Source organism: Channa argus, chromosome 6, assembly GCF_033026475.1.
Source record: "Channa argus isolate prfri chromosome 6, Channa argus male v1.0, whole genome shotgun sequence".
Taxonomy (NCBI): Eukaryota; Metazoa; Chordata; class Actinopteri; order Anabantiformes; family Channidae; genus Channa; species Channa argus.
In genome coordinates, this window is record NC_090202.1 from 2,123,213 (window position 1) to 2,149,442 (window position 26,230).

The following is a 26,230-nucleotide window of genomic DNA, read 5'->3' on the forward strand; positions in this document are numbered from 1 at the left end:
TTTCTTTTGTGCGCAGGTTTATTGTACTGATTCTAAACCAAATCCAAATAAATCCGACCTACAAACATACAACTGCATGATTCACATGTACACACAGTACACAGTACAATGACTCCAGTTGAAGACAAACTTTTTTTGTAAAAAGATGCTAAAGTGTTAATTATACGGTAGTTGTGTTTTATTTAACGAATATTTTTAGAGCGATCTCTGTGTTATGGCTATTAGAAATACCCTGGAGGAAGTCGTACTCACATCATTTACCTAAGTAAAAGTAGCAGTGCAAAAAATACTCTGCTTGATATAAAAGTACTGCATCCAAAATATTACTAAGTACAAAAGTACAATAATAGTTCCAAATTGTGCTTAAGTAAATGTACTTGGAGCTACAATCGACAGTCCGCTAGAATAGACAGTCTTTCAGTTTCCATTCTTCTTTGATCCCATACTGAAACTGATCTGTCTGGAATCCGCGTATCAAACCACCGAGAGATATTCCAGGAATTTGAGGAGCAGCAGGTAAACCGAATGCATCACTTGTTCCTCCTTTGCTTCCTTTTCTTTCAGATTGACTAGCAGATCACTTTTCTCCCTCCCTCTCTTCCTGATAACAGTCCAGTGGTTTCTTTTTGCCTGATTGTTGGTGATGACAAAAACAAAAAGCAGCAACGACGACTGTGGAGATCTGTTGTTATGCCCTGTCACCAACCAACGGGTCACCAAACGCACCCTGAGGCAATGGACAGGATGGGTGGAGGAGTGGAATGGCAGTAAGGTGACAAAGGTGCCTATTGATGAGAATAAAATCAGGAGAGGAGGAATGGAGAGGTGGAGAAAGGGGGGTCACGGGAAATGAGGGTTTTTGTCTTAAAGGAAGAGATCAGATGGCCAGGCATCTTTCTGGCCTATGTGATCAGCGTTGTCAGTGTAGCCACTATGGCACAAAATACAAGGGCCTTTTATGAGACTGGAGGGGTAATTGTAGGGTGTAGGTTACGGGGGGTATGTGTGTATTAGAAAGAGAGACAGAATACCACAGCACAGGTGCCTGCTCTCTTAAACGGCTGCTCAGGTATGAAGTGGAAGAGAGAAGAAGGAGGAAAAAATGGCAGGCTGAGTGTGTTTCTTAGTGTGTGTGTGTGTGTGTGTGTGTGTCTGTCTGCTGTGGGGGGTGCAAACTCTCAATTCCTGTCTTTATAGTCAGCCATTCATTGGCCGCTCTCTTTCTTCACCAATCTTTGTGAGAACTAGGGGAAACCCCCTTCTCACCTCAGGGTGCTGCTGATGATGGTAAAGAGTGCTGGGTCAGTGGAACAAGGGGGACCTGTGTCAGGTGCAGCATGCAGAATGATAAGAGCACAATAATGCTTGGCGACGGTTTAGTCTAATCTGGGTATAGTTACCCCCACCTCACATCCCAAAGCTCCCAAAACTAAGGAGAAACATGTTTCATAAAAGAAGATTTAGGTTTATTTTCAAATCTTAAATCTAAATTCAAGTTTAAACTTTGGATTATTTTCATCCAATGTTGAAAAAATATAACAAAAATAATTTCCAGATTCAGATTTCAAATCATTTATTCTCAAAAAGATACATATGCAAACTATTAAATATTTAAATACCGCACATTTTTTATATGTATGAACATTCTGTTATCATTACAATCCTGCTGCTGCTGCCTAATCATTCGCTCAGTCAATGAAAGTGACGATGGCGATAACTTTGTCAGGTGACACATCATTTATCATTTATCTTACTTCAGATACAAAAGTAAAGGCATACACACACTCACACAGATGGTAAGGATGAGGGAGCTGTGATAATGTGGGGTTGATGCAGCTAATGGCTGATAGTTGCTGATCCCACACCGATTAACTGCCTGCATTACAGGATGCTGCTAATAGACTAACACTGAAGTCGCAAGGGCAAATACACAATACACACACGAACAACTGTACAAACACAAGTCAACAAGAGAAAAACACATTACTCACATCGGGGCTTAACTAAAACCAGTTTTAGTTTCTGAACATGTCAACCATTCACTGTTTCCCTGGCGATGTCAGAGGCCTAACGTGCCCCCACCGCTCGCTCACACACACACAAACACAAAAGTAGCTTTCAGTGTCTTCAGTGTGTTGGGATGTGCCAGCTCCCTCTCAACCTGCCTGCTCTGCTCTGACGCCAGCAAACACACTATCACTGATTTGCCACCACAGATAAATCTCGCATACACCCACAATGCAGGGACATACATATACACAACCTGAAGATGGCAACAACAAAAACAATGGCTGAAACTCTATGGACTGTTTTGGAGCAGGGTGGCTTTCTTTGCAGAGTCAAAACAGAAACACAGTAGTGACTGGGACTAGGGGATTAATCTGCACACACACACACACACACAGTGGTAAGATTAAATACTTTTTCTTTTAGTGTTTGGGTGTTATCTTTCTTTTAGGTCTGTCTCGTTTTCTTTCTTTCTTTCATTCTTTCTTGATATGTCCTCCTGAGCCATAAATGACACTGTGTCGTCTAGCTGGGACTGAAGCCACCCCTGCCCACAAACACACACACACACACACACACACACAGACTCCATAGCAAAGCTCAGGATGCAGATAGAGGATATTGATAACAGACACACATTGATCCTGTATATTGCAGCTGGTGGAAAGTGAGATAGTGGCAGCGGTGTTGGGCTCCTCTGGTACCTCACAGAGACAGTTATGCTGAGTCAAGACGGCAGGACTGGAAGCACTGTACAACATACAGTGTGTCTGTTTGTGCGTGTCCCATGCAGACGGCGTCCCATCACCTCAGGGAAGGCAGAGATAAGCTGAGTGTATGGGCTGAGATAAGATGGGAGCAGACACTGGGGAGACTAACTGACTGTAAGTGAGTCACTGTAGGGAGAAGTGCAGCTTTATGGCCTCAATGGGCCTGAGGACTCCGAAGGAAACACTTTTATTCTAACAGAAATGGCTGGAAAACACAAGTCTGCAAAAGGCTTTTATGCCCCTCAATGTACGCTCCACATACAATTACAGTACATGTGTGAGTCAGCATACATCGAAACACACCAACTGCTTTTTAGGTGTTCCAGGAGTCCATCCATATCCATTAGACTTGTTTCTCATGCATAGTAAACTCCAGTGTTGGGATAACATGTTACCTAAGAAACCAAAGTACCATAGTAATGGCTAAATACAACATATTACCTCATCAGTTTAACAATAATTTCAGTTAGTTTGTGCAGTAATGAGTTACTGCATTAAGAAATCTGACGGTCATCTTGTTTTGCATATATCTAAAGGGATTTAATTTTTTCTGGGCAAACCAAATATATAATTTAGCCACCATGGTTTTAAAACTGTTCATGTTTAAAAACAGTTTTATATCATGGTTTTAAAAGTGACACAACATGTGCACAAATCAATGGTGAAGCAACATTTCACCTGTGATTACAGCATGTGTTATTTTACATGTGACAAATCTGTCATTTTCTTTTTTCTTTTTTCACATGTTATACCAGGAAGTGAGACATAATTTATAACTTTGTGATAAACATTTAGGATTTAAACTCAGATGTGGAAGATACACATTTAGGCACAGATTTTGGATGTTTAACATGTGATGAAAACATGATATACATGATACAAAAGCCCACACACACAAACAGAATTTAATGTGAAAATAATATTTTTACACTTTGCACTTTTAAGGCTAATACAGTAGTGTGAACAAAAAAAACAATGACAATTAATAAAAGTGAGACTGGGCCCGTTATTAGCCTCAGCATGAAATGCATGCAAACACTTCAGCTTCCTGGATCAGATATAAGCACGTAATAAATGCCTTCACCTCAGAGCAAAGAAAGGATCAATCAGGCTTTTCAGACTTACACTGGTACATTCTGCCATACACACACACACACACACAAAGACTGGTTCTTCAGAGGGTAGGACAAAAGTGATGTGTGTGTGTGATAAAGGGCGGCGCCATAGCAGTGGCAGGACACAACACTGAACCCTCCCTATGTGCGCACACGCACGCATGCACACACACACACACACACACACACACACACACACACAGATAAGCATCACCTTCATCCCACAGCCTGGCTGGCCTCCTGTCTCTCTCTGCTTTGAACCAGTTAGTGAGAACACTGAGGAAACTGGATGGAGACAGATGTCCCAAAGACAAAGAAGACAGATGAAGATGGAGGAGACAGAAAGCGAAGGTCAAAGGATTAAACGCAGGGGGTGCTGCAGTTCAACAGGTGAAGATGAACCCAAACAGGCAAAGACTTCATCACATTAACCTTTACACAAATATTCTATTCTGACTGCATAAAAACAACAATTCTGTAATTCAATCTCAGTACCAGGGAACAACAAATAAGATAAACACCTGTTCAAAGGAAGATGACAAAAACATTTCGCCATTAAAAATGAAGGTCGAACCATATCGACTGTTTGTTTTGTTTTGACTTCTTTGTGATGCAAATCACATCATGGTATGTGCTAAAGAGAAAAAGACACTATCAGATTTATCAAACTATTTGTGTCACACCTTTTAATGACATGACCTGTAAATGTTTCTTGACACTAGGGTGAAAAAGCTGTGACTGGCTGTCTGTTGTTGTGAAGGCAGGTCAGCTGACGAAAGTCTGTCACGGGACACTGCAGATAATGGCAAAGACGCCACAGGAGCTGGTCTATCTCTTTTATCAAACAAAAGGCAACAGGATATAATGTCATACAATAAGTGATGATTCCCTCACCCACACTGGCTGTAAATACCAGGCATCCGCACACACGCACACACACACACACCCACGTAAAAGCATTACAATTTGAGAGTAAAAAACATATTCAAAGAGGAAATCCACTCATCTGTATATGATTGGATTAGTGTAACATCTCAACCTGATGAAAGGGGACATGCTATCGAAATCACTTGAAACCAAATCAATCTTGTCTAATAGATGATTTGACTTTTTAGTCCTATTCAGACAAATTTTATTAGACAAAAAGGGCACAGTTCACCTAACACCTGAAAGGAAACCAACATCTGGACAACTGCATGTTGGCGGGAAAGGTGTAGAATGTGTAAGGAAACTTACTAGTTATATAAGGTTTTGCTAGAATTAGGCAACAGAAAGATAATCTCATTTCATGTCACCACAGCAGCCAGTAACAGAGGACTTGTAGTAAGAGTTCTGTACAGAATAGGAATATGTACTCATACTAATCTTTATCTGTCATCCTTTACACATACTTATCTTAAACCTTTTTTGTATGCATTTTGATGGAACCTCTGCTATTTGTCATACATTTAAAAATATCTATAAAACACTGGACCCAGAGGTCTGAATTGGATTGATTTTGTTTAGAGCACACAGTTGCAGGTGAGACCCAGAACCGTTTATTATGTGTTTGGAGCTTCCACATTAGAAAGTTGAGGTGCATGATTCCAGGTTGTTAGATAAGCTAATAACAGTTGAGTAGCAGAAGGTTCATTTTCTAAATGTTTTAGAGGGATGTCACATTTGTTTTCAGTAACGCTGAAAATTGTCCCTTTAGCTAGAAAAAAGCTACAGACCAAGGAAATGTCAAAGTCAAATACATATGTAATTTTGCACAAGTTGTGTAAGATCATTTTATCTCTGTTTTGATGTTATTGTTCTTAACCTTTAAAATGGCTTCTCAGGTAAAAAGAATGATGTGTCTTAATGTTTGGCCGTGTCATCATGGAGCCCTTTGGCACTCAGCATAGTGTAGTTTATACTTTAAAAGACAAATGAGCTACAGTTGATACAGTTGTCCTGTACAAAAGTCCTGAGACTTCAATAATGATTTGCCTTTGCTTACAGAGGTCAATGGAGAAAGTTACATAAAGAAAGAAAACACAATAGACAAAGTGTCTTTTTTCTGGTATTGGAACTTCTATTACATGAGAATGCAATGGTACTGTATGTGAACACAAGACTGAGAGCACAACAACAAATTCAGTCTTAACTGAAGTGACTGGATACACCAAAATAAAATGCACCACACTTGAACTGACGACTTTAGACAGTAGAGTATATGGCAATACAACAGCAGGTTCAAGAAGGATAAAATAAAAGAAACTGCACTGTATAAAAAAAAAAAAAAAAGAGAGAAGGAAGGATTCAAACAAACTCAATAAATTTTATTTCCTACCTGAACCTGTGTCCATGATGGTGGACTGTCCTCGACGATCGGCTACCAGACGTGACGAGCCAGGCATGCTGACTGGTTCTGAACGCACTGGCTGAATCCTGCACACATGTATAGATTACCAACGTTAAAAAAAGCAGACATTGTGCATAATGTATTTACAGAGTAACATCTAATGGCCTCAGAATCATGTCTGACTGGATTTAAAGAAGCAACATGGCGAAATCCAGGTGGTTGATTTAGGTGTTACGGGTAAGGCTGCCAACACAAGTGGGACGATTCTAGTAAAATCTCTAATTATAAGATTATTAGAATAATATTCTCTCTTTTGGAGACCGATTTTCTAATTTAGGGTGATAAAACACACAGTGTGCGTTTCTACATCTAGGGTTGTGAATCTCCGGGCCCTAATTTTTAATTCTAGGTGCATAACTTTTGATAGTTTCAAACTACCTGAGGCTGTGTAGGTCCAGGTCATCTGTGTCAAAGTCCAAAAGGGGCTGTTGGACGTCACTGGGACCATGGGACTGAAGCACTGATGATGAGGAGGAGATGACTGTTGTCTGGCCTGAAGGGTGAATGGTCTTAAACTGAAACTGGGGGCCCATCCACAAGCGCCGGTGGGGCCCTGTATGGGTCACAATCTCCACCTGAATACATAAAGGTGACGGTTAGTGAAGAAAAAGAACCGAATATAATCTTCAAAACATACTGTAACTAACCAATGCTTTGTAGAAACTCTTTAACAATGTTAAATGTGGACGTGTATCAGACCATTTTGACCCTGTTAACAATCTAGGCTTAGTGTGTTAGCATAGTACTATTTCGTAATTTGTGCTGAATTCAAAGTGCAGATATGGCTGAAAGAAGTTCATTGCATTAACTGGATCAACCAATGACAATGCTAGATGAAAGGTGATTCTTGAAATTCCATCAGAGCCATCAGAATTTTTCTTTAACTAAATCTCATGGCAATAAATTAAATAATTTTTGAGATTTTACCTTATGGTGGCTGTGGAGGAAGCATCTGAGGCTCAACAAAGTTATTTTAATTAACGGCCTGGTCACCATAAATAGCTGTACCAAAGTTGATAGCAAACATGTGATTCCCTGTAACACTGGACCGGCCCAGAGTTCATTACTGCCATCCAACGCCTGGACTAATTTGTGTGAATTTGCTTAAGGACAGAATCCTGACAGCTATCAAGGAGTGGCAAGGGTTGCCTTTACTGGATCTGACATGAAGGTTTGGTGCCAGTCTATGTGCCAATGTGCAAAGACCCTACGCAGTACTCAGGTGAACTCAGTCGCTTACATGGCATCCAACTAAAAGCCTCACTAAAAGGGGCACCACTGAAAGTCTGACGCTGATGTCAGAACTCATCTAGGTCATGTGTGTGTTGGGAGTGCTGGCGGCGTGATGGGGGGCCTTCCCAAAGGGTTAATAAAAGTCTGCCATTAGCAACAGCGTGGCATTCAGGCTGAGGTGAAGCCTACTGGGAGAATGAGACGCTGGTGGCATGGCAGGTGGTCCATGGGCGCTTGAGCTGAGTGGCACTAATGTAGGATCGGAGACGGCCTCATAAACATCAAACTATCCCTGCTTCCTCTGGTCTGCATCTACATTTGGCCTCGTATTTAACAACTAAGCATATTATGCATTACATTCTCACTCGCAGCTGCTCTTCCACACTCTGACTTTTGCTCTGCCTGCAGCACTTAACACTGCTCACATTTCCCATTTCAATATCTTTACTCCATATAGGTTTGTATTTCACCTTAGCCCAGCTCTCAGCTCACACTTTCAATCTACTCTGGCTGCCAGTCAAGAGTGAGAGCTTGCACTCTTAATTCATTTCTGTCTTTGTTTGTATACTCATATATTTGTGGTCAATCCCAGCTGTGCAAATTAGGCCACAGAAAGAGAGTGGAACTGTCACTTTGTGTGCATGTGTGTGTGTGTGTGTGTGTGTGTGCTTTGCCAGTTAACACCACCACTGTAACGCCCAGCAGTAGAGCTGAACAGCTGCCAGGGTGCAAGATGGATGGTCCAGATGTTACAGTCCACTGTCAACCCCAGCCCCCAGCCCCCAGCCCGTTCCCGTCCCACCGGACAGCTTCAGTGACATGTTGCCTCAAGTTTGCTCTTAGACTAGAGAATGTTAAGCTCTGCGCACTGTCACTAAGGGAACCTGTGTAATTGATGGACAAAACGTTAGTTGCCTCACAAACAGCAAACTAGTCGACATCAGAGTGACACGTTCCTCACTGTGCTGCGACATTCTTTCTCCAGGACAGCTTTTTTTCTGATGTGCAAAATATAAGTTAGCAAAATATTCAAAACTGCACGTGTTTTAACAAGGGGATTGTGAGGTGTAGTGTGTGTAGAGGGTGGGCATAAGTTAATTAATTAGATTCTATGATGGGTCGTTGGACCCTGACTATATGTTAAAGGCTATGGCCCTGTTCCAAAAGACAATCCATTATGATGGGGTGAAAAAAGGCCTCCCCCACTAAGCTACTAACCCTAATGACACTGACCCTAACTTAGTTGCTCCCACTGAGTGTAGGCCAGCACTAGTATATATGGGGCATGTTTGCGCGTGCACATATTTATGTACATGGCTGCATGGTCTGGATATTCAAATCAGCATAGGAAACACCCACCTTCCCCTTTCTAGTTCACACCTGTCATGATACATTGGGGACTTAAAATACCCGGTCAAAATATATTTGATACTTATTTATATATGTATTTATATTTATATATGTGTGTTTATATATTTGACACAATACTAACTGTTTATGCTGCTGCTACCTCTGCTATTTTTATTTTCATTACCCTTAGTGAGAAACTTTGGCAAAATGGCATTTATTATAGTTGAGTGTTTCATTTTCTAATTATCGTTTAATGTCCAGGCATTTATGTTATTGTTTTGTTGCAGAAGGCTGTGGGTTCGATAGGGAAGCGTATCCGGCATAAAAACTCCTGCCAATTTAGTGTGCAGAACTGGTTCTGCTGTGGCTACTCCTGAAGGGGACAAGCCGAATGCCGGTGATTTGATATATTTAATTGTTTTGTTTTGTTTTTTTAAGTGTTTTAATCTAATAAGAAAATACATTCGTTATTAGCAACGCCAAAGGTCTTCTTTAACAGGTCAACAAGTGTGTGTTGCAGACGCTTTTCTGGCATGAGAAGCCATCAGCAGGCTGGCTGGGGTTTAGCCCCCTGTGCCAAACGGGGCAGACTCGAGGCGGGTATGCGTAGATGTTTTCAATACAGATGCATAAAAATGTCTATTTATGTTTCATAAAATGATGAGCACGATTTTATAAATTAAATTTGTCGTGCACTCTATTTAGAACTACAAGGAGAGTGCACTTTAGATGCCGGGACGTCGCTTTCCCTTGGGGTCCTGCAGAAAGAAGATACAGCGATCAACTTCAGAGACCTATACAGCAACTCAGAGTTCTCGCTCCAAGAGCTTAGCGGCCTATGAACGGAGCCGTTCGACCAGATCTATCCCCCACTTTTTCTTTCCACGTTGAAGTTCGCTTGGCTAACGCCCTGAACCCCAAGCTGCTCCAGCTTTTAAATGGCAGCTACGCCATTATTAGCGTGTCATGATTTTCCCCATGAGAATCCGAATAGTAGTAAAATATTATAATATTGTTATTATAAAACATATAGTGAAAAAGAACTGACTACTTTTATCCGACAAAGTCAGGTCATAAGAAAGTCAAGGTTATGAGTTTGCAGGTAGAACTTTTGCTACTGATTAAAGTGAAGCAGTGCAGCAAGCTGGAGCACTGGCACGGAGGGTCACAAAGCTTACATTTCATTAGAGGATAGACGATCAATCCTAAATCCCAACACAGCACCAAAATGACTGATATAATCTAATGAAAGCCACTGATATGATGCAATGAAATCCAGGAGAGAGTACTTAGCCTCTAATTTAATGGAGCCTATATGTATTTAGCATTTCTGTCCACCAATCTATTGGGCTTGATTTGTCCTAGTTGTCCCAAAAGTTTCTATTCTTTAGTTATACAGCCAACTTACTCTTCATAACTGATCCTTTGGTCCTAAATTCATTGATAGTGAAATGTTCAGCAGGGAGAGTAACGTTTAAAACCTCTCAGGTACATGCTGAGTTAAGCAGAGCACTATGGTTACATCTTCAGCCACTGACGAATGCATCACTACCGCTGTTCTGACAGGAAGTTGCCAAAAATCTGGGTTAGTGCAACTGATAGTTTTGCTCCTAGCAAACTATCATGGCAGATATGAACCACAGCCCCTGCAAGCTAAGTGGGGTGCATTTTAACAAATCAATTATGCATGCAGTGGAATTATTAATGGTGAGAATGTAGTGGGTTACCTGCAGGCACCAGAGATGAGTGCTATGAGGGTTAAGCAAGCTGAAAGATTATCTGTGCTAGATTTTACAACATGACTTCACCAACTATGGCGAAAATTTCAACATGGCTTAGAATCACCCAGAACAAAGTAAACAGTCCTCTTTTATTTGACTTAACGACAACAGTAAATGTGCATGATATCAGTAACTATGTGTGCAAATGACAAGAGGATGTAAAATTAAAGAAACTAAAGACCGGATCCTTGCAATGACTGACTGCTTTTGGCTAATTCTCAAGTGTATGTCAAAGGAAATGCATCCAACCACTAGTCACAATACAAAGCTGCCCTCCCAAACTTTGAGAGATTGTTAAAATGTCAAAAAATCAGGGTCAAACTCACGAGATGACAACTTAAACTAACTTAAAATTATACCGAATGATCATTAGTGGCAGTGAAACGAGCATCGTATAAACTTGTAGAAATGTCCCAATAAACTTTCTTTATTAACAAATCTGAACATAGAGTACAGCTATGTACTGTGTTGTCCCTTGTCACAACACTGACCATGTGTTGAACTGTAATATATAATCAAAAGGCAAAAACAACATGGTGGAACTTATAATAAAGCACTAAAATGACATAATGCCTTAAGCTCCTTGTATTGAACTAAAATAGCAAACTGATAAAAAAAAGAATAATCATTTCGGCTACTCGAACAACACTTTGTGGAAGTAGCAGTTGGGTGGTTCTCATATCATATGGAAACCTACAACTGAGCCATCACATGCACAAACATGCTCTTACTACGTCAGCTATCACAGATAAAACAGCAAACCAAACTATGGCTGTGATTGCACTAATACTCCGATAATGTCAATCACTGTTTGCTTGGCACAAAGTTGTGTGATGTCAGACTAGTGTTGTTTAAAGGTAAAGGTCTAACCTGAGAGAGCCACTCCTCATCCTCCTGACCGCTTTGGTCCGACGCCAGGCTGTCTGATGATTCGTGACGCGTGATTGGGCCTGGGCTTCCTGGGGGCATCGCTGAGAGAACAAACATACACGTACACACAAACACACACACACATAGAAATGGTTAGAAAATCTGATGATCACACTGACATTTGGGGATGACAGAAGCCAATATTCTATGCCAGTATTCAATGTTTCCAAAGTGCAAAAGGCTCCAACATAAAATCTAGTACTGAGGAAGCTATCAGGAACCGACAGCTCGCTAATTAGTCGAAATAGGCCAGTAAATCACATGCGTTACCATTAATTATATACTAAATTGCCTGTGGTGAAAAAAAGTGACACGTTTTTTTTTACAGTGGGTTAGGATTCGTCCAAAAGGGCTTCGACAGCCAACAGCAGTGCACGTGGACTAAAGTCAAGTTTCTTTTATGCTCATTTAATGGATGACTGGACGACAACTAATGTTTAGGCCCAGAGTCTGCTTCTCTAAGATCAAAAACAGGTGAGTTTAAGAGAAAGATGGAAAGAATGGAATGAAAAATGAAATGTTTATCTTTCTCTCACATGGGCATATGGGTGCATGCCACCGAGTGTGAAAAAGTGAGCGTACGATGAAGTGAGAGAACGAATCAGTATGTGTGTGCTAAAGAGCGAGCGGCAGAGAGAGAGAGAGAGAGAGAGAGAGAGTGATAGAGGACTACAGACAGATGGGGCTCTTGCAAGCTTGAATAAGCAGGCGTGGAGAATGAGGCCTAATGTGTAGAATCAGTCTTTTCTCCATCTCCCACCTCAGGGATGGGGTTGGTTGAAGACGGGAATGGATAATAAACTTGTCAAGTCCACATCTGGAGCACAGGAGGCACTTCTGTCTTCATCCACACATGCGCATGTACACAAGTGCCAGGTGGTCATACACCCTTGATGGAGGTAGTTTGGTGTTTAACGCCATTATCAACCCTCACAACCAGCCCACACACTGTGAACTATGAACTATGGGGTGTGCACATTTTTTACACCTGCCTCTGTAATAGTGCATGCTGTGTGTATAATTGAGTTTGAAATTTTTATTTTAATATGTTTGGAAGCACAGAGCTGCCACCATGGCCGACCCAACAGTGAAAAAAGCGCCCCCTGCAGAAATAAACTGCATCTACAGGAAACCGGGGCAAATTCAAAAGACAGCAGTGTGAAAATGTTTTTAAAAATGCTGTGTATTCTGCGTATTTATAAAGACATTTCTAAACAGGATTGCAAATGGGGAGTATGAAAGGGGGCAAAAGAGATCGAAAGGATTGGGATTTATCATTCTAAAAGCAAAACCTAATTGCATGGCATCGAATTCAGACTGTAAGTAGATTTTTACATCTACTTTAAGGGACTCAAATATTTTAATTTTTCAAATCAAGTCTTTGCATTCAGCAAACGCTGAGAGAAGCTAGGTCTGAGTCTGTCAGAAATAAGGATGGGGCAAGTTTCACCACCCTCTGAAAGACCCTACTACGACCTGCATTATGAAATCAAAATACCACAAAGGAGGCCTCCAACTGTTCAGCAGCTAAAATCCTAAATTATGCTAAAATGGGAAATAGTTTTGATCGAGTGTTGTTAAAAGAAGAGGTGATGCAACACAGTTGTAAACATGCCTCCCAGTTTCTTTTCAAACATCAACAAATTCCAAATGAGCAATTCTTTTCAAATATTCTCAGTTTCAACATTCAAAGTTTTCAAATTGTTTGTTTGGTTTGACCCATTGTTCAGAGATGGTCAACATATAGAGATAAGAAGCAAAAACTCCCAAAAAGTGAAACTACTGAACAGAATATTTAAGAGATTCTTTTATTTAGAATTTGATGATTCATTTTTCTTCCAATGAACTATTATTTCAGAACCAGAAATGACCACAACAGGAGTCAACAACTGACCTGCTATAAAATGCCTTTGTGTGATTTGCTTTGTCTAGATACTTCTAGGGTCTAGAAGTATCTAGACAAGTTTAGAAGAAAAAAAGGGAAGTACCTGTACTAGCAAGTAAGATATTTGTCTAATTTAGTTAATGTATTTATGTATTTACTAAGTGGGTGGGGGTATACCGAAGCAAGGGGAGGGAAAGTGGCTTGAGTCATAGAAAGCAAAAGAGGCAGAGAAGGTTTCTCATGTCCTTTTCAAAGAACAAAGCCTGTGCTTTGTTACTTATTAACCAAAATCACGACTCCCCTATTTCTTCTGCCTGCCTTCACTCCCACTGCCTCACATGCGCCTTTTCTCTCATTCACTCTCTCTCCTTGCTCTCTGACCCTTGGGGCCAATAGCTGTCCCCTAATTAATTATTGATGTTCTGAAGCAGTTGGTTGACTGGCTGGATCAGGTTTCCTGAGTTTCGTGGGTGTGGGGAGCTAGTGGTCATCCACACAGGTCGGGCAAAGAAACAACCTACTGTGTCTGTGTGTCAGGGTGTGTGTTAGTGTCATGAGCCAGACTGGCCCTGACAGTTATAGTCATATCTGCTCATTAGTGTCCTTAGTATCTGGCTGGCCAACCACTATGCCTTCTGCCTTACAACTCTCATAAATACTGTAGCTCTTAAGAGGCACAAAGTCAATGCAACTTCACAGATAAGCATTTCTATGAGCGCAAACTTGTAGCAAAGCACTCAAGAAAGCAGTCTAAATGCATGGTCCATGTTTTCTTATTGATGACTTTAAAATGAAAACATGAGTGAATAGAGACATGGCATGGTGTCATTAAATATCATAAGGAAGGTACAGTTCAATTGCACAGAACAATACGCATAGATTTTTCTACCAAGCGAAGACTTATTCATTTTCATTTTCAGGCAAACAATCAATCTTTGTCTCTATCTGTTACGATTTGCTGCCTTTATTTTTTAGATGTGACACTCTAGTAAAAATCTTTAGGTATGGAAATAAGCTAAAAAAACTGTTAGATGATTATATATATATATATATATATATATATATATATATATATATATATATATATATATATATATATATATATATATATATGTTTATGTAATTATACTGCTCTTGAAGGATCAGGGATGCATGAGAGCTATTTTATTTGATGCTTTTCCTGTTGTGTGTGTAGTGTGTGCATGTGTCCGTATTTATTTTATTGTATTAGTAAGAAAAATCATGGAAAAAAACATTGCATAACTATAAAAAGATACCTGTAAGCAGCAATAAATAAATCAAATTAGAACCATTTCCTTGATGCTACCTGTTTTTAAGTTTATACAGACATAATACCTTCCATTAGTTGTTGGTGTCACAGTCTTTTGTGATTGTGTAGAGAGAAGTGTTCTGCTGTGCTGAAGGCAGGTATAGTCAGAAGTCTGTTAGCCAGAGCAGTGAACCAGGGAAGTCAGGATAAGAACAAAGGCTCCCTAGGTATTAATGTACCCCAACCTCCAGGGGCCTGGGGCCAGGGGCAGGACAGTTAAGGGTCTAACAATCTGTTAGATCTGGAGAGCTGGCTGGAGAGCAGTCGTGTCAGGGCTGTTCTCTCTGCTCAGTTAAATCTTTCATTTGCATTTTTTGTAAGATTCATTTGGTTTGTATTTTATTTTGTCTCTTATTTGGTCTGCAGCCGTTGGCTGCCAGACATTTCACTTGCTAGCTGATAGGCTTGACTGCTCCACCTGTGTCTCTTCTCACTTTCCTCTCTTCTCGCGTTCCTCTTTTGAGTAGTACTCTGGCAGATAGGTCCTGGCATATTGACAGACTAGGATAGCTTAGTCATTATGTATCATTCAAGGCGTATTTGACTGACAGTTCTTTCATTCAGCCAGCACTACACTTACCCCATCCTTTCTCTGCATCTCTTTGATTACTCACGCAGTCATGGCGCCATGGTTTCTCTTTACCAAACGCCCGATGCTCCAAAGCCTTTACTCTGGCCTCTCTCTTAGAGCAATTAGATCTATTGACGAGGCAACTGTTCCTGGCCTGTCATGGGCCTCAAAGTCCCAAGAGAACGACCGAGTCAGCCAGTCAGTCAGTCTCGACAATTAGCACATTATATGACAGGTAGGGAGGGGAGGGCTGCAGCCAAAAAGCATTGCTGCTGTTGCTGCCATCATCACCAGCCTCAAAGGAGCTTGCCAGAAATCCAAGTGGTAAATTATTCACCGGTTTGTGTGCTTCAGAGCAACTTTGTGGTGAGGCAAAAAGGTGTTAGAACACATACTGTGGACAGCCAGATACATATCACAAGAAAGAGGGAAAAAACCTCACTCCAAATAAAAACTCTTAGGACTTATTGACAAAGTGAAAACCTCATGTTCAATAAAGTATTACCCACCTACCCAAAAAGGACAGTTTTGAAAATGAATAATCAAAAGGTGGAGGAGGATTTCCCCGACATTAAAAACGCATCTCCCTATTTGTGGTGATACTGTATAATGTTTGTCTCTTTCTTCCTTATCTCTTGGAGGCAGCACTGTGTGTTGCCGTCCTCTGCAGAGCTGAGTGCTGCCAGTAGCTGCTGCAGATGGACAGGTAGAGATAGTGACCATGAAGTGGCGCCACCACTGCCTTTTATCATCCCGTCCTAGAGGCTCCGGTCTGGCCTGACCCCGGTCCTTCCTCTCCCCTTCCTATTCCTTTCCCTGCATACTGCATTTTTAATAAGCCTGGGTCATCCAATATAGTGCCACGAGACTCGAGACCATGGCCTGTCAATCTAGTCTTGCCACCTCCTGGCCTTGCATTATTTTTCTAGAGACACTCTTTTTGTTAATAATTGCAGGGAATTTTCGTAGAGACTCCCCCCACCCCCACCCCCTCACTGAGTATTTCTGGTTCTAAAAGAACTTTGATCTGAGTTATTTCATTCTTTTGCCACTCGTTCTGTCGTCTGATGGCTGTAGCAGCAATGCAAATTAGACCTAGATAGCACAGTTTCTTTTGCAAGTAAGAACTGTGTGTCTTTTCAATTTCCTCTGCAGTGGCCTGATCTTGATGCTCAGCAAGAGTCGCTTGGATAAGCAGCGTACGGCTGTGCTGTAATTCATCCTAAGGTCAAATCGACTCTTTCTCCTGGATCACTTCTCTGCTGTGTTGCCAAGCCCTGGAGGAAACAGCAGAGGAGAGGGCTGGCAAGGCGATGCATGCTGAGAAACAGGATGTTGAGAGTCTGCGCTCGGGTACAAAGCACAGAAATGGAAGGTGGCACTCCAACAGTAACTCGGTCAGTGGTGTTGGTGTATAAAATGTTGGGCCCAGAGGGAAAGGGTTGAACAATTATGTTTATAGCATCTGGACCTCACATCAGTTCACACTTGGTTGATTTGAGGAATAAAGAGATGGGTCGTGTTGTGTGGCTATTGTTAATTGGATGTAAATGTTAATGCAATGAATCTTCTCATTATGCAGCCAGTTCCACTGCCCAGGCTGGCAGTGAGAATATTGGAATAGGCTAATGCCCGTGCCCATCACTCCAATGCGTCCTCATTGATCTGACACTAGGAGAGACCATTAGCACTAATTTGAGAAAATATCCTACCAGTTAGACCTGGAGCACTGCAGAAGTCAACAGACACGAGCAGAGAGATTAGAGAAAACATAGCTACCACTTGCCCTGAAGAACCCGCAAGAGCTAATTACAGATTTTGTGTGTTTATAATTATAGAGTGGGCACAAAACCTTAGCCTAGTCCAAAGGGTGGATTGATTCCGTGTGTGGCCATCCGTGTGCACTCTGCACTTTTGTAAGTTGGCCTTTCAGACGTCGAGCTAAAGTGCTCTGTACTTGTCATTGAATTAGAGAGAGCTTGGGGTGTCTGCTAATTGGTCTGAGTGCGACAACTTATAGCATTGTGCTAGGATGTCCTGAGGCAGAAGTCCAGTGTAGCTGGCAAAGAACGGAATCAAGGTGCACCACCACACTGCAGGACTATGGTGATTTCTGACAGGGATCAGAGAATATAAAATGGCAGAAATACTTTTGGAAATACTAAGAAATGTTATGGCCGCTGACTGGAAAGGTTTCTACTCAGCATGTGGCACCAATAACAGGATGTGGACTTTCTACACAGTCAACATGAAAAATCAGCAGGGGATACGGGAGTTTAAGTAATCATGGATACAGTACAGAAAACATAGTTTGACCTGTGCAACCAAATCAGTCAGAGATGTATATGTGTAATGAATGGAACAGAGGGCGTGTAGTAAATTCAAACCACTGATGCAACATCAGTGCAAATGGTGTTTAAACTCACTTCTGTAGCAAATTACTTTTTTGCAAATCGTTCTACTGAAATTGACAATGGCATAAAACAGTCATTGACTTTTTAGCATAGCAAGTTTGTGGTTAATAAAAATAAAAAAACAATCTGTCACGTCAACTTCTCATGTAAAATGAGTGAATTCTGTCTGAAGCAGATCTTATATTATTATAAGTGATTTAGTATATTAGTATTTTTTTTTTTAATAATTGTGGTTAATTCTATGCCTCTAACCTTTATTCTGGATCATCCCTACATGGAGAATTTTATATGGTTCTAGTAACGGTTTACAGTAATTCTTAACCCTGCTGCAAACTACTGCAGTCTTTCAGTGTGAATTTGATGACGACTTTCTGTCTTCCTGGATGTGAAGTGGTGTAAGTATCAGAGTACATTGATATCTGCTATGTAGTTTTTTTGATATCACTCCAGTGGCTTTAAATATGAAATATTAAATCTTGTCACAAATATCTCAGTAAAATCTCAGCTCCAGACTTGATAAAAGTCACATTTTGAATAAGTTGTCTGAACAAAGTTGAGATATGGAGTCATTTTAACCTTGCATTTGCTTAATATGCATTAATGCTTTCCTGAAATGTTGCTCTGCATTCTTTTTCCAACTGTATATGCTACTGTTATTGGTGTTGTTTGGGTAAATCCCAGAACAAAAAGAGAAAAATTTGATCAGAACTTACCCGCAAGAAGATACTGATAGTACTGCACCAAGTCTGAAGCTTGCACCAAGGGATGGTTGGAGTTGAAGGGTGGCTGCAGCTCATTCCATTGTGGAGTCCTGCACAAAAAGACAAATCAGCTATGACACTGCCAGTATTAAACTGAGTTTTTGTTGTCAACATGGTGTTACCTGGCTAGCGTCCAGCAGGCCCTTGGACAGGTGCTAAGCTCCAGAGATGTATCATCGCTAATCTTCTGAGCAGTGCTAATTGGCCGAGGCTCGAGGACATGCTCTACCAAGTTACCGTAGCAACTGACAATGTACAACGAATCAACAATTGACTGCCTTGACTGATCTGTGAGGAGGATGAGAAAGAAGGAAATGAAAAATATTTTGCTTCAGCTGCTAGATGATAAAAAGCTTTATTTCTTTTTTTAGAATGGATGAAAATCATTTCAGGGATTGCATTGCAGAACAGTTGTCAAGGCTGCGCATTCATTAGCTACTTGGTGACAAATATGCAAAAAAGCTCTTCTTAAGGTCTAACCTTTCTCTCTTTTCATGCTGGGGTTGGTGATGAACCAGGAGCGGGATGAGCCAAAGATGGCAGCAACACAAAACTCTCCTCCACTGGACTTGCTTGGGGAGATCTGAGGAGGCGGCTTAACTTTGCTTGAGGATGAAAAAGAGCATAAAGTTGAGACAAAGTAAAAACTGCTGATGAGTCACTGCAGTGCCCCCAGTCTTGTCTGTACATTTCCACATTTTTACATGTGTTATCACTTTGAATCTATCGGATTAAGTACATATTCAAATGAGACAATTGATTATGGTTTGTTAATGGTAATGTAAAAATTGTAAACCCCAAGTTCTGCCTTGTTGCATCAGTGTAACATCAGTGTATTCAGCATAGATCTCGGTTATATAATCACAACAGAACAAAATATGTTGGACCAAGATTTAAATATCTATTGATTATTTCCCAAAGCAAAAAAAACCCCAAAACATTAATGTATTTTTAATAGGAATAACCTTGAAGATGTGTGGAAGTATATAAAAACTGCAAAATGACATCGGTGAACAATAAACACCATGTTTATTACAGGGCTTTGCATGCAAGAAGATAAGCAAGGAGAAACTGAAATGCCTGCAAATTAAACTTCCACTTTAGCAGCCAAAATGAGAAAATTAACTTGCACTGGCAAAATGTAGATGTATGAAATATCAGAATATCAAAACCAGTCCAAAACTCAAATCAATGCCATACAAGAAAAAAAAGAAGAAAAAAAATCAACCTATATACATTGATATACAATTCACACAACACTCTAGCTCATGTGTTCCTGTCTTAAGTTGATTTAGGAAAACAATAGCAGGATTCCTCATTCACTCAATAAAACAATAATCATCTGCATTTTTTATAAATATGACCAATATGGTCAACGTTGTCGTTTTGTTTGCGAAAGAAGTACATGTAACCCAGCTGCTTCACTTTGTGTTGGCTGCCATACACCACAGTCCTTCAGGCCTGTTAGAGAGGAAGCAGAGCTTTTTAGCTGCAACACAGCTTCCCGTATGGTACTGATAAGAAAACAGTAGCAATGTCTGGTATTATTGTCTGGACTTATAACTACCCTGGACAGTGATACGTGATTGCAGCAGATCAGGGCTTGAAGACCTATTGTGGTGTCACACGCTCCCAGAGGGATGCTTAACCTTGACCTTTAGAAACCACACTGGTATAGGTGCAACACACTCACTTCTGTCTACACTCATAAAAAGGGCTTAGCTAAAATTAGACAAAGAAATGGTAAAAAGTTCTTTCTTTCTTCTATTTATAAAGCACAAAGCTTTGTACAGGTGTTTTATATTGTAGCTTGTGTGGAACAAATGCAAGAATAGATAGTTAACATGAGCAACAACATCGCCTACGGAGGATTTGTTTTAAAAACAGTTCCACATACAAAACTTTATTAACAACAGAGAAGTGTAATGTCCCTGATAAAAAGCAAATGGGATCAGGACTATCAAAAAATGTCCACAAACATGTTCCAGCATTAGGTAAGAAAAACGTTCTCTTATTTTGGCACCTCCCTGCAGAAAATGAGTGTTAGAACTGCAGTTGTTTTTGTGTAGCTGCTTTTGCGTATGTGGCATGTTGGGATTACAAAACGGATGCTAGGAAAAAGTGGATGATACTGAAATAACTTCTATGCATTTGTTAATAAGCATAAACGTTTTGTGCTTTTTATGCAAACCCCTTATGTCTAACCTCACCTTTAAGGTCGAGGTCAATGTTAGTCCAGCATAAAGCTGTTTTCATTTTTTTTAATTGATCTGTACTTCATACCTATGTTAATATGAAAAAGGTGCTGTTGATGCCTCCTGTGACACGGACCCACAGATCAACACTTGCAGCAGTGTCTGAGCGAGACCTGCCTTTCTAACCAATCAGAGAAGATCATACCCTATGCATTCAATTCTGTGCATGACACAGGCTTATACTGCATCAATGTTTAACATCATGGGTGAATTGATTTCAAGTCACACACAGCTTGATTCTCTAATGTATCACATTGTAGTTTAAATGCTGGTCCATGAATGGGAGCAGCAACATTCAATTGAGTAAACAAAATAATCACAACTCAAGGTTTTGTTTCTCTCATAAATGTTAACTGATTTTAACAGTCTGCTGACAGTGTTGAGGGATAATAATAATTTTGTAAATTAATCATATTTTTAACAATCCTCATAAAGCCAACTATAAATCTCCTTTACTCACAGTTTATGTCTGTCAGTCCACAACCTGAGTTTGTCTGTGCTCATTCCATAAAGAAAACTATAAAGAAAAAAATACATCAGACCCACACCCTCCACTGGGTAACATGTTTCTTCATGTTGGGCACTTATTAGTTTTTTTTTTTTAAAAAAACGTTAAACCAAAATCACCAAAATGTTTTAGAAGTAACTGTGGATGCACAACCACACTAAAACCTGATGGTGATTTGATACCAAGTGCCTTGTAATGGCAACAATGGAGATCTATGGCACAGGCAAACAAACTAATCCAGGTGGGAGACGGATAGAGATCAATCATGAGCAGAAACAATTCATTGGAGGTTTTGGTGTCTGCATAGGTATATTGTTAACACTGATATGCAATATGCTCTAATATAATTTTCTTTACATGTCAAACATGCTCACGCACACTTGCACACATGAGGTAAATCAAGCTGCGGCTTTGAATCTCACTGCCTCCACGTGGTGAGAGATCACTGCAACAACTATGTTTGTCAGTAAGTAAAGGTATTAAAACATCTTCGTCTGTAGGTCTAAAATGCTCCCGCTGTTACTTTCCTAACCCATAAGCTGCCCAAAATGGCATGTATGGAATGCTCTGACAACGACCAAACAACTCCCCCTTGAGGAAAGTGCACAGTTTGCCTGCCACTGAAAACAGAAATCCTGACCTCACTGATAAGTGTCCCGAAGAGGAAACTAAGTATAAAACTCAATACACTGTAATTTATTTGTAATTCCTGTAGGGACAGTCCTGTGTATCTAATAGTTCAACTAATTTTTGCAGTACCCAGTGCTGAAAGACTTGTTGCTGGCACAACTGTGCTTCTCTTCCTTCACACTGTCAGCACCTAATAAATTACTCCCTGCATGTTGATGTCTTTGTTTGGCCAATGCCGTGTGAAAGAGGGATCAGGAAAAAGGAAGTGGTGAAGGTAGTCATAAGACAGACCTCTGTACAAGTTTTCTAACTTGTATTTATTAGTGCTGGGTCAAGGGAAAAGGGCTGAATAACCAAATATCCACAATAAGCCTTGTCTGTAAAAGGGAGATGGAGGGGGAGATAAACTCACACTCAGGATATTGCCTTGGCTAACTCCAGGGTGCCCTTGTCTTCTCCTCCAAGCTCTTCCTCTGGCCTATTCGTCTGTCAGTGCAACCAGAAGATAAAGCTTATAACAAACAGGTCCAGATAGCTATTAACTAGCTATAATGGAGTGTCTTCATTGCTGTATATTTTAAAGTGTTCCCCCTTTATTCTACTTTTCTATCTCAACTCATGTTGGGCTAGATTAAGGCTGATTAAAAAGAAATATGATGTGGAAGAAATCAAAACAGACAAAAAGTATTTAAACCTTCAAGAGCCCTACGGGGATCCATTTAAATAAAAAGGGCATGTTAAATAATATGGGAAGTGAGGGAAACGGTGGATCAGTTGGACATAAGATACCATGAAATGTTTGTTCAATGTTCAAGTATTCCTGACCTTCACAGTGTACGAGCCTTGTGAAGTCAGAGTTCTTTTTGGTGAGGTGTTTACTTGCTGATTTCCTGGTGCTCCATCGCCCCGATTGCTAAAAAATATGTTAAAAACTCTCAAAATCACTGTGATTTACTGGTTTCAATAAACTGGGGCGATGTTGTTGATTGAACAGTGACTTACATGGTGTGCTGAAATATACTCTAACCGTCTTCTACTCTAACCCTAGTGGTCTTTACGCTGACTTGGGACATGATAAGTTGAGATGAGCTGAATATTTAATCAGCTAAAAACCCGGTAAATCCGACAGGTTTTCTTGAAGGAATGGAAATAACAAATCCACAACTAGATTCACGAAAGTAACAGTAGCGATTATTACTTGGAGCCATTTTGGAAAGACCAAACTCCAAGTAAACACACATATTTGTAGAGCGCGTCACTGATAGTAAGCTATAATACTTCGTAAAACCTCCCCACTGTGGTCTCAAAGCTGATGAACTGGGCTTGGATCTTTTTGATGAGGCCTCAGTTAGTGCTGAGCCTGCCAATAGGACCAAAGATCTCGGCTCACTTCTCATCTCCTCTGGGTACAGCGACCACTAAAGTTTATTCATCTGCATTTTAAATCATCCTTTTCCTTCTGATCTCACTCGAAGTGGCTTAAAAGTGTTGAGGTTTCTGCCCTTACGACAGAGAGGCACAGCTCCAGCAGACAAGGGCCTAATTTTGCTCTCCATATGGAGCGACGGTAACCATTTTTTGGAGCGGGCCAGTGGTGGGGTAGTAGGTTTGCGAATGGCACCAAAGTTTCGAAAAACGAAACCTAATATCAATGAATTATGAAAGATAAATATACCAAAAGGGAATTGAGGGCAGCGGGAGATAGATGTCACTAAACAAATAGCAAATCTCCTTTTTCTTCTCCCTCCACAAGAATCCTTTTTCTACTATTGCTTTTTAGCAGGGAGTGGAATCCATTTTCTTTGCAACTTTAATTCACTGAAAAGACTACTCAGATGTCATTTCCACTTTTAATTTAACAAACGAGGACTCCTGACTGAGCTAATAGCTTTTCCTCAAGGGCATAATTCAATCTGCAACATCAACCATCAAAGTCCCTTCGCATTACAGTGTCCGGGGCTAACATGAGGCGCCTCCGAGGGGGGATGGAAGTCCAGGGGCAGCTTCCATTAATTTTCAGGACAAATATGATACAGCTCACTTTAGCTGGCCATCCAGTGACAAAGAGCTGTACCGCTGTCACTGCACTGATTCTGGGCCATATGCTTAATTCATATCAGAAAAGGAGCTGGTAGAAAGACTTCACCCGGGAAAGGGAAGAACCACAGAGAGTGGGTATGAGAGACGCAGTCATGTAGAGGACACATCCTTCAACGTCACATTTATTATTTTCCAGCGGCCCCTGGAAAGGAGGCAGCCTTGAGGCTGTGTTGAACGCACAGCACTAATGACAATCACTAGGGAAGTAAATTGCAGAATGGGCATCAAATGTTCAAAGAGGAGAAGCCTTTCTTTTTTTTTTACCTGTTGCTATTCCTTCAAATCCACCTTGTGAGCCATACAAGGCTTGCACAACTACACGATAGGGTTCAGATCGTGCCAATTATATTACACAAATCAGCACAAGTCCTACAGACCTTTGGGAAGCAGAAATTGGCAAATGTGCTGTCACAGCTCGAATCTGAAGGCATACACTATTAGAGAAACAATACAGACCTAACTAGCTCAAATTTGAGAGTAAGGCAGTTATTGAGAGGGTCAAGAATACAACGCTAATGATGTGTACCTTTGAAAAATATATGCCCTGAAATTACCAAGGACTTGGATTAAGTGGGTGGTAGATGAAGACAGAAAAAAAGCTTCAATTAAATAGTATGAGTGACTGCCCACAACAAAAGATGAAACCTAAGACGTAGGGAAGGCAGCACATGCTATTCATTTTCTCAAGTGAATGAAGTCAACAAAGAGGGGCTGGAGAGCACGGAGCCAGGATGGGAAAAGTTAATTTCACTGAGCCACTCAATCATCTCTCCATAAGTGACTCTGTCATAATGGGGCTTCTTTTAAAAGCTTGTAAGCATCTGATTTCACAAGACGGTGTTGACAAGAGACTTGGCTTGAAACCCCTGCAAGAAAAATTTCCCCGAAGAGGAAGATGCTGTGCCTTCTAACATCTGATTCAAAGTATTGGGCATTATGAATCAAGTGAATGATTTCATGATTCTTAACCTGAAAATCAGAACGCATGGCTATTTTGATCTACTTTGTTATTTGAAGTCATAATTTGGTTTACCACAACAAATCATTAGCAAATGATCTATTTTCATGACCATTGTAGTCAAAGTTGAAATTGCGGTAGCAGATTCCAAGAGCAGTTAATGTTTCTCCTGATGATTAAAGGAAAATTAAAGGCAAACTTGTTCTGAAAGCAGACATAAACCAATCTGCGCAGTTCCACCATTCTCATTAACCAAAAATTCTTGGGGGCATTTTGTGTTGATTTTTTATCTTTTTCTAACTTTTGACTAAAAAAAGGTGACCTCCCTATTTTTACTCTGATTGGCTGCGTTGTTTTTCAGTGACGCCTCAGCTAACAGGCATCACCGAGCACGAGGTTTAACACGTTATTTTTGTGTTTTTTCACCATCCACTGACCTGATAGAGCTGTGAGGATGCAATACAGCTGCAATAAAAAGAATGAGCTCAAAGGCACTAAAATGCTCTCTATAGAGTTCACATTTTGAGTGACCATGCTGCACAAAATTGTTTAGTCAATTGGAAATGAAAAAAAAAAATAACACTGATTATTACGGCTATGTACGCAGTTCTTTAGTTAAAATTATGTAACTGAGGACCAGACTAAACATTTTTCTATTTGGATTCATCTTTGTTCTTTATATAAAAAAAGAAGAAAAAAAATTGAAGGCAGTAGGAACACATCACTCATACATCTTTACCCACACAAGACCCTTTTTTACAATAAAACCAGAATACAGAATATGACAAGGCACAGTTTTGAGGACAAACACACATCCACCAAAAAACAATGTAACCAAAGCAGGCAAAAGGAAAATCTGAACAATATGTGTTATACACAAAGGCGTTATTCTTGGAAAAACATCATTGAAGGTCTAAACGGAAAAAAAAAAAGAAAGAAAAAGACAGAGATGTCATTTTCTAGTGGGTGGCTCAGAAAAACCACACTGCAACCAAACAAAAAGTGCTATGGGACTGCCCTAAACCCCTAAATGTTCCCTAGTCTACCACCTAGTATACAGATGCACTTTTTTTTTCTCTTTACATTTGTAACTTTTATTATCTGGAATTAATTAAAGTGTAAAACTATAACTTAAAATACAAAGTATATTCATAGTGTTTACAACCCTTCATTATTATTATTATCCTAGCTTAAAAACAGAAAGAGAAAACAAGGAAAAAAGAAACGAATAAAGGATGAGAAA

The 26,230-nt window shown here is 40.3% G+C and overlaps 1 protein-coding gene across 4 annotated transcripts in view; it reads right to left on the reverse strand.

Moving 5' to 3' along the window:
• The window catches only part of bcas3 (BCAS3 microtubule associated cell migration factor), a 309,008-nt gene that overhangs the window by 175,563 nt on the left and 107,215 nt on the right, over positions 1-26,230 (reverse strand). For all 4 annotated transcript variants that reach the window (XM_067508758.1, XM_067508757.1, XM_067508759.1 and 1 more), the window contains 6 exons: positions 19,017-19,141; positions 18,659-18,824; positions 18,489-18,586; positions 11,516-11,616; positions 6,660-6,856; positions 6,210-6,307 (listed from right to left, as the gene is read on the reverse strand). In XM_067508758.1, the coding sequence (XP_067364859.1) occupies positions 6,210-6,307; positions 6,660-6,856; positions 11,516-11,616; positions 18,489-18,586; positions 18,659-18,824; positions 19,017-19,141 (785 nt within the window). The remainder of the gene's footprint in view (positions 1-6,209; positions 6,308-6,659; positions 6,857-11,515; positions 11,617-18,488; positions 18,587-18,658; positions 18,825-19,016; positions 19,142-26,230) is intronic.